Source organism: Leishmania braziliensis, contig 15 (genome assembly GCF_000002845.2).
Source record: "Leishmania braziliensis MHOM/BR/75/M2904 WGS CADA00000000 data, contig 15, whole genome shotgun sequence".
Taxonomy (NCBI): domain Eukaryota; phylum Euglenozoa; class Kinetoplastea; order Trypanosomatida; family Trypanosomatidae; genus Leishmania; species Leishmania braziliensis.
Genome location: NW_004058017.1, coordinates 1 through 9,145, shown reverse-complemented (window position 1 = coordinate 9,145; position 9,145 = coordinate 1). Strand labels below are relative to the sequence as shown.

The 9,145-nt window shown below is 62.1% G+C and overlaps 1 protein-coding gene across 1 annotated transcript; it reads right to left on the bottom strand.

The window, feature by feature from the left end:
• Positions 1-1,070: 1,070 nt before the first annotated feature.
• Positions 1,071-8,981, bottom strand: LbrM_13_1590 (hypothetical protein, conserved; the record flags this gene model as incomplete). The annotated part of the gene is made up of 1 exon (XM_001563248.2): positions 1,071-8,981. The coding sequence occupies one exon, from the start codon at positions 8,979-8,981 to the stop codon at positions 1,071-1,073; it is 7,911 nt and encodes a 2,636-aa protein (XP_001563298.2).
• Positions 8,982-9,145: the final 164 nt, after the last annotated feature.

Below are 9,145 nucleotides of genomic sequence, written 5' to 3'. Positions count from 1 at the left end.
CCCCACATGGGGAGTGGCAAGGGAGAAGAGTGGCGAGAGGGAGAAGCACAGGATCTTTTTTTGTCAGGGAGGCGGAGGCTACACCGCTAAGAGGCCAGCAAGCAAAAGGGCAAACCACAGCCCTCAAAAACAGAAACGTCACGGACAACACAAACAACTAAGGCGGAGGGCGGCGGCAGCAGCGGAGTGAGGTGGTGGGGCGGCGGGCGATACACACACACACACACACACACACACGCACGTACACGCACACACGTACAGGAAAGAGATGGAGGAAGACCAAAACGGAAAATCAGAGGAGGGGGGGGAGGGCGCGGCGAAAGAGGACAGCGAAGGAAGAGAAGGAAGCGCTCAAAGCGAGGCGAGCAACGAAGATGTCAGTCACACACAGGCACACGCACAACTTATTCAATAGCGGACGGTGTACGCGCCATTGTCAGCAGCACTACCACCACAGTCACACACACACACATACAGAGAAAATCGCTGCCCAAAGACAGTAAAATGAGGGGGAGGTGAAGTGGGGGGTGGGGTGGGGAGGTAAGAGAGACCGCGCGAGCGGAGAGGTCGATCTCTCTCTCTCTCTCGAGCCGTTTGTTCTCCTCATTTCAAAATGCTGACCTCAACGCCCAAGTCCGATAAAACTTACCCCCCCCCCCAAAAAAAAAAAAAATTAAATCGAGCTGGAGAACTTAAAGTGGGCAAATAAAACAAAACAACAGCACACGCACACCACGCCGGGAAGCGTGTGTAATGGTGAGTGAGCTCAGTTATACAACCACCTACCCATACAGGGGCAGCTAAACACACCACTCATAGAGCAACCACAGCATCGCGGTTGACGGAGGTAGAGATCAGATTCACTCGCGTACTGCACCCGCACATACGCTTGCAGGTATTATGCGTGCTTGCATAAGGTGTCTCTCAGCTCGGTATGCGTGGAGAGCATTGCGCCTCGCCTCCTCGCAAGTTAGCGCGGAGCGACCAGCCCGTGAGTAAGGGAAACAGAAGAAACAACAGTGCCGGAGTCGAGGGGTCGTTTCCGCCCCTCCTCCCTCCCCCTCACACATTCACTGCCCCATCGAATCCAAGTCTTCACAGCTGCTCAGGGACACCTGCAAGCCAAACAGTTCAAGCGACAGCGTCTCGCTGAGTTTTACGAGGAAGTGTTTTGGGTACACGATATCGAGTGCATCGTGCAGGGCCGCGTCGGCTGTTAACGCTGCCCGAAGATCGAATACGTTCAGCGATGTCCCGCCACCGCTCCCCCTCCAGGCCCGGATGATGGCGTGTACCGACTTGCTCACTTCCTCCTCAAAGTCGCGGACAAACTGAGCATCCGCGGCGGAAGGCCTCAACAGGCGGCGCGGCACCCGAACAAGCTGCACGCACACGTCCCTTGCCGGCGCCGCGATAGCTGCGGAAGAGGCGCGTCGTTCAACGGCGCAGGGGGAGGTGAAGGCGGAGGAGCTGAGGGCTGCCGACACCGGGGTTGAGCGCATCAGCGTTAGCGGGCCGGCGGGGTTATTTGTGATACAGCGCCGAAGGGGAAAGATGATGTCGTCCACGGCGGTCTTTGGACTTGCGCTACTCGTCAAGTTGCTGCTGTCCTCACCACTGTAGCCGCTTGCCGCCTTCACACTGTCCTTCGCTGCGCCTCCGATCGATGCTGTCGAGGTTGCCAGAGAGCGAGAGCGCTTCTGTTGGTGATGCTGCTTCGACTGTTTCATTTTGTCCGGCAACCCACTTGCGCCAGCATCACTGCCGAGAGCAGCGACGGCCTTTTCCTGCTCCACAATACCGTAGGTGAGGTGATGCAACTGCCGGAGCTGCTCGTAGCGCTGCAGCGCGGCCCGTTGCCAGCCGGAGAGCCCCTTGACACCATCGCCACTGTCCGTCACCTTGCACGACGGGAGTGAGGAGCACTGCGTCGTCGCCTGCGCTGGCAGGCCCAGTGCTGCTTCCGTGGCGGCGTTTCTTTCTGCTCGCGCGGCAGCTGCATCGTCGCACGCCAGCGCAGAGGTGGCCGGGGTCACGGCCGCAATGTAATCCTCACCCTCCACGACCACCAGCCGGGGAAGCGTCTCGTAGACCTGCTGCATGGACGGGGAGTCCTTTGTGTAATGGAAGACCTCCTTCAGCAGGAAGAAGAGGCCTGACCCGACAAGGTAGTCGGGGATATCGGCCAGTTTGTGGATGCAGGGGAAGCACTGAAATAGAAAGTTCTTGACGAATTCATAGCTGTCGCGGCTTTCCCTTTCCTGCTCCGGGTCGTCCTGGTCGTAGTTCGGAAGGTAAATTTGACTCACGAAGGACAAGTCCTTCGTCGCCTCACGTAGCCACTCCCGCTCACTGCGCACGCCATAGCAGTCGAGGATGATACTGTTGCGGTCCTCGACGCGCTCCAGCCTCGCCTGCTGCTCCTCGCGCGTCGGTAGCTCGCGCTGCTTCGCATCGTCGAAGGGCGTGTGGCTGAAGATGAGCTGCCAGGCGTAGATGGCCGCCGCGCAGAACACGCGTGACGTCAGGTTGCACGCCATGCCCCATTTCTCGAATGGGCGGTGGAACGCCTTCACGACTGGCTTGGCGTGCTTCAGCTCCTTCGGGTCAACGACACTTTCGTAGCGCATCGTCGGGGGAACAAGTAGCGCTGACGTCGCTCTTGGACAGCTGGTGCCGCGGTACGCGCGTGCTGCCGAGTTAAGGGTGTCGTCAAATGAAGACAGCGCGTAGCATCCGCTGGAGCTGCTAGGAAATTCATCGACGGAGCCGCGCCTGTCGCTAACGGTGATGATCGCCTCGTACTTGCCACACACGTAGTGGCGCAGGTTAAGGAGTCGGGTGTAGAGCACGCCTTCTTCGATCCAGCGTCGCTGCTGCGCTGTGAGTGCGTCACCGCCATGCTCATTCGTCGCCGGAGGCGCTTCGCATTTCTGACGCTCCTCGCCGTCGTTAAGGTGCCGGTTCGCTGCGCTGCCGCTGCTGCTGTTGTCGAGGTACGCCATCGGCGCATTGGTAGGGTAGCGCAGCGCCACCGTGCACGTTGCGTACAGCAGTGGCGGCGGTGCGTTCAGCAGCCGGTGCATCGCCGAGACGGCGAAGCTGCTGCTCTCCCCTTGGTAGTTGCGTATGGCAAAGGTGGAGATGCCGCTAGCGGCGAGTGGCAGTGGCGGAATACGAATAGGCAGGCACGAGGCGGTGCCCATTGTGCCGCTGTTGACGGTAGATGGGGACGACGACACCCGTGCCGTGCCCGACGTGGCGGCAGCAGCGGACGCCAAGGCTACTTTTCGTTGCTCCTTCGCCCGCTGGAAGCGCTCACGTGACGTGGGCGCGGTTGTTGTTGTTGTCGTCGTAGGCGAAGCCTCTACTTTGTCCATCTCAGCAGCAGTGCGACGCACCTTCTCCGAGTCGTCATGTTCTGCCCTCTTTGCCACGGTGGCCGCCGCCGAAGCGACTACCTGCTGCTGCTGCTGGTGCTCTTCAATGCGCCGTCGCAGCCGCCAGCGAAACACCCACAGCCGCACGAATGCGTTGCGCCGTGCCGCCAGCACCCTTTCTCGCTGCGTTACGTTCTCCGTCAGGTGCGCACCGCGATGCTGCGCAACGGCGCGGCGGCGGCAGTGCAGGGAAGCCCACCACACGGCGATCTGGCGTGCCGCTGCCTTGTGCGTGTCTGCAGCTACAGCGTGGGCAGGGGCCATGGCGTTTGTGCTCACCGGCGATGAACCCTCCACGCAGGACGCTGAGTTTGGCAGGGGCGCGGTGGGTTGCGACATTGCCATGGAAAAGGAGTACACGAGCGTGGCTGCGCTGGACTGCGCGCTCGGCGTGCTGTGTGCGGCGCCGTCGCTGTGGGTGAGGGCTGCGCCGTCCATGTTCAGCCGCTGCGGCACACTTTGGAGGCTCAACAAACGAGGCATGCTGCCGGCAGCGTGCACGCGCATGTCACTCAGCTCACTGTGCAGCACGTCACCGTTATCCTTTTCTTCCGCAGAGCATAAGTGGCTGCCATCGTTGTGGCTTCTGAGTCCATCAAGCACGCCGGGCTGCTGCTGCTGCGGCGGCGGGCTCTGCAACTCATGTGTTACTGGTGCAGCCTCCTCGTCGTCAGCCTCCAATGGCAGCTGGCACTCGAAGACCGGTCCACCTTTGCTGTTTGGACTCGCCTCCTTCCGCGTCGCAGCGGCAGGTGTCGCTGCTGCCGTTGGCGCTGACATCGCTGGTGGCGTGGCGGCTTCGTTCTCCTCCGTTGGGGTGCAATCGCTAAGGCTCCCGCCGACCACCGGTGACGGGTGCGGTGAGGGCAACGGCGGCTCTTGGGCACCCGCGCTGGCGACACCATTCTGACTAGCGGCGAGGGGCTTCAGAGACAGCCATAGCGTCCAGGCCTTGGCAAGTTGGCGCTGCTGCTGCTGCTGCTGCTGCTCATTTTTCTCCTGCTGAGTTAGTCCCTTCTGCGTCTGCGACAGCTTCGACACGACGGATGCCTTCTTGCGAGATTTTCGAGGGCTGGCCGATGCTTTTGTCGTCGCCGGTGCCTTCTGCGACGTGGAGAGCGATGGGCGGGACTGATAGACGCTGCCCCAACCACCCCCAGCGCCACCGGCGCGACCCGAGTAGCTGGCCCCGGGACTTGTGGATCGCTTGCTACCTGTTTTGCACATGGTGCTCACTTTCGCCGTAGCAGCGCCACCACCATGGGTGCTCTCCACGGAGGCGGACAGATCCGTTGTGGTCCAGTTGAGGGCGGAGTTTTGCCGACTGCTTGTGCGCCCACTCCCCGTGCCCAGTAGCGTCGAGTACACTGCGGTGCCTGCGCCTGCGCTGGGCTGCATGCAGCGGAGCAGGTAACACTCTACAGCGGTGTACGCGTTGCCTGAAGCACCCTCCGTGCTGCGCGCGCTGACGGAGCGCACTTGTGGGTCTTCTCCCGCAGCGCCATCGGCTACCACATCCTCGTCTGCTGTCGTTGTAAAGGTGAAGAGCGGCGCGTACGGCATGATCGTCATGTTGGCGCGCGTGCGCGGGGTGCTGCTTGCCGAGGAGTGGCCCGTGATGCTCCCACCGCCGCTGCTGACCTTGGAGGACTTGGCTTTATTTCCGGTGGCGTTGCTCGAGAACTTTGGAGAGGAGGATATATTGGAGGACTTGAGAAAGGTGGCAGTAGTCGGGCTGGTGACGATAGCGTCGCTACTGGTGGTCGCCGCCGCGTCCTCCTCTGTGGTTGCATCATCACCGCTTTGTCTTGTCATGGAGATGAGCAGGTTGTTCAGGTGCTTGAGAGGCACAAAGAACGGCGTGCTCAGCATGTCCGGCACCTCAAGCCAAACCACCGGCACCGACGGGGCCCCACCAACACTGTTCTCCGTCGACCGCTGCGTGGTGGCAGCTTCTGGTGCCGTCACAGGTAAGCCGAGGGCGTCTCGGACAGCACCGCATAGCTCATCGAGCTGCGCCATGACCTCTCGCTTCTGCGCACACACAAACTGCACAAAGCGAGAGGGGGCAGTGCCGTTCGACGTGGTGGAGTCAGCGCTGCTTGCCGCCGCTGTCGTTGCCGAGGAGCCGACGGCGCTGGTCTGGCTCTGACTTGTGTGCCCGCTTCCAACACCCGTCACCCCCGGCAATGGCGGAGCAAGCTGGTCCACACCGACACCGGACGGCGTCATCGCGTTTGCCAGGGTCAGGCGAGGCGCCCCTGGAAGGCCGCTGCTACCGCCATCACCAGAGGAAGTGTGCGCCAGGGACGGGGTGGGACTTGTTGCCAGGTCGATGGTTGGCGTCAACGCCGACGACACAAGCTGTGGCGCCGCTGGTGCTTTATCAAAGCGGCCGCTGGCGCTCTCGTCTGGAGAAAAGAGGGAGCAAGACGTGACGGTAGTGATGATGCCGGCCTCCATCAGCGTCGGTTGCGAGTCGAGGGGTGCGCTGCCCTTGTCGACATTCTTAACAGGCGACAGTAATTCATTTCTCGGCGCCTGAGCGAGGGCGGTGCCGTCGCTGAGTGTGCTCAGCAGCGTCACCACTGCAGCCTGCAGAGTCTGCAGGGCGTCTGAGAGGGAGGCGGCTTTGGAGGCGGCTGCCGCTGCGGCGGAGGCGCGTCTGCACATGTGCCCTGCCGTCGTGGTCGTCGTCGTGTTGGCCAGCGATGACGTCGTGCTGTTCCGGGAGATGCTGAACTTGCGCGGGGTGGTGCTTGTACTTGAGGTTGTAGTGCTGGGTATGGTGCCGCTCGTGGGGCCGCCCCTGTCGCTGCCGAGCCCACGGTTGCTGTGCCCACCGTAGTGGTGCCCATGCACAGACACGGCGGAGCGCAGTCCTGCCTCTTCGCCATCGCTTTTCTCTGCCGTTACAGCAGTGTTAACTGCCGCTGCAGACGCTGAGAGCGAGGTGCGGGCAACTTGCACAAACGATTGCAGCGCCACCGTCACGGCTGCGCGCTGCTCTTGAACCGACTTCATGTTGTCAACGAAGGGCTGGAGGTACTCGGCACAGTACCTCGCTATCTTGTGCGCATACACATCCGTCATGGCCGTCTCGACCCCCCCCGGCGATACAGCAGATGTAGCAGAACCGTCCCTGTGCGTGCGAGGTGTGCGTTTACCCCCGGTGATCGTGTGCTGCAGCTGCTGAGTCGAGGAGCCGAAGATGCTAGGGCGACTGACTGAGGTAATACGACCGACACTGCCACTGCGCTTTGGGAGAGTTGATGGCGAGCTCGCGCTCGATGCACCGTGCCGCACACCGGGGGACTTTGCACGCTTCCCTGCGGGCGTGCTGGCCCGCTGCGACACAAACGAGGTAGACGTCGGCGCAGAAATGTCCACAGGTGTCATTGTGGCGGACAGGGAGGACCACGTTGCCCCTGCTGCGATGCGTGGTCGCACCCCACCACGAGGGGTGTGTTGCTGCTGCAGTTGCTGAGGACCAGAGCGTAGAAAATGCCCTGATACAGCCGGGCTGCCGTTGAGTAGGCCCGGCGCTCTCTGGGAGTGGTTGGTGCTGAGCTCCTTCGCATCTGCGGTGCTGAGCGTCATGGACGCCGGCAGTATATCGTACTGGCTCTCTTCTCCCTTCATGAGGGGCAGAGCAGCGACCCAGTCCATATTCGGCTCATCGCCCACATCCGCACAAAGTTTCATGTATGTGGCGGCTAGCTTCGCGTAGTCCTGCAGTGGTGATGAGGGGCAGTGCTCTTCCAGGCGACTGGCACTGCTGCTGTGGTGCATCGGAGCAAGCACGCGCGCCAGCGAGCCTTGCCGCCGCCCTGACGGTGGCTTCGTGCTAGGTGTTACTACAGTCGTTCCCGCGCTGTGCACACGACTGCGGCCGCTACGTTTATTCGTGTAGCAGCTGCTGATGGGGTGCTCATGGTTCGCCACGGCGCTGGTGGAGGCGGCGAGGCTGTCCTTGTCACCTGCAAGGAGGAAGGAGCCATGCTCAAGGCTGCCGTTGAGCGGCGATGAGGCTCCTGTGGAGGAGTGCTCCAACAATAGCCGCTTTGGCACCTGGAGGGAGACGCTAGGCTGATGACTGACACGCGAGCCGAGCTGTGCCGGGGAGGAGGGTGAAAACGTCGGTCCGCTCACTGCGGCGCTACTTGGACCGCCTGAAAGCGTGCCTGGTGCGGCTCCCGGCCGTGCCCTCCGCGAGCGCGGCGGACGTGACGGCGCCGGCGACGGATCTGCGCGGTGTCGGCGGACTGCCCCCGCCGCCGCACCGATAACAGTGCTTGAGCGAGTGCCTGGTGGCAGGACGTCGCGCGTCCGGCCAGTTCCAGCACGAGTGACTGTGCCGCTACCGCTAACACTTGAGTTTAAAAAAGTGGCAGACGTCCCGCGCTGGCGCATGTGTGGCGACGCGAGTGTAATCACGCTACTGACCGAGGCGTCCAGGGTGCCATACGCTGGGGACGCGGATTCGACGTCTCCCGCCATCTTCGTGGGCGAGGCGCCATTCCTGATGGAGGCCATCCCCGCTACTCCGGTGTACTGCCGCACGACGGAGCGTGGGCGTCGCCGAATGTGGGTGCCGGAGGGCAGACGGTTGCGCGTGTACGCCTCTGACGCTGGTAGCGGTCCAACATCGCGCGGAAAGAGCGTCGTCGCGGTTGTGTTCACTTCCCCTGAGCCGGGCTGAAGCTGGCAATGATGGCTGTGGTGATCGCTGTCGACGCCGGCCCCTGTCGTCTCGTTGACTCTCCAGGGCGAGCTGGTCCCGGAGTCGGCGGCGGCCTCGCCCATACCAGTGATTCGATTGCGGCTCTGCAGTAAGGAGCCGCCGAGTGCCGAGCTCATGGATCCGTTGAGGCTGTCGCAGGACTGGGCCACGCCAGCGCCGCTTGCCCGCCCGACGCCGAGGTGCGTGACAGTGGTGGAGGGGAGCTTCAGCGAAAACAGAAAAGGAACGGCAGCATTGGCGGCTCTGGCGCCGGCATCGATGGCAGAGGCTGAAGATGACAAGGCAGGTGCGGGTACGCCAGTGGTAGTGTGCGGCGGTGACGGGGGGAGCCCCGCCTGGGGGTACCGGGCGTCGTCCGTATCGCTTGCAGTGGTGTGGAGCAGCGGGGCCTGTTGAACAGCATCGCCCAAGGGGATAGCGGTTTCGAAAGACGATGTGGAAGGTTCTCGCGACTTGCCCAACCCGCTCGAGTTTCTCCTGCTTCGTCCGTGCTGTAGGGGCAGCTGCTGCTTCAGTTCATATCGGTGATGTGATGAGCTGTGCGCGGCCACAAGTGGTGTGTTGTTTGCTACAATAGAGGGGATGGCCACCCCGCCACGTGAAGTCTGATCTGAGCCATGGAGGAGGTTGTCGCTACGGCCGCCGTCGGTCTCTAGGGTGAGCGGAAACGAGTTAGAAGCCTCACTATTGCAGACAGTGACGGTATTGTCGCCTTGGTTGCTTGCCGCTGGCCGTTTCAGCTTCAGCTCTTCGAAGCTGGGCGCCACCGGTGGGACTGCGTGCCCGTTGCGCCTCATTACGGGGTACGAGAGAGGAGGGAGGAGAGAGACGAAAGTGAGGGAGGGGGGGGGAGGGGAAGAGGAGGAGGAGGGAGAAGAAGCCAGAAAAGCAAAACAGAAAAGGGAGTGGGAGGGAAGTAGCAGCGGGTTGTACTGCTGCGTTGCTACACTCCACTTTTGAG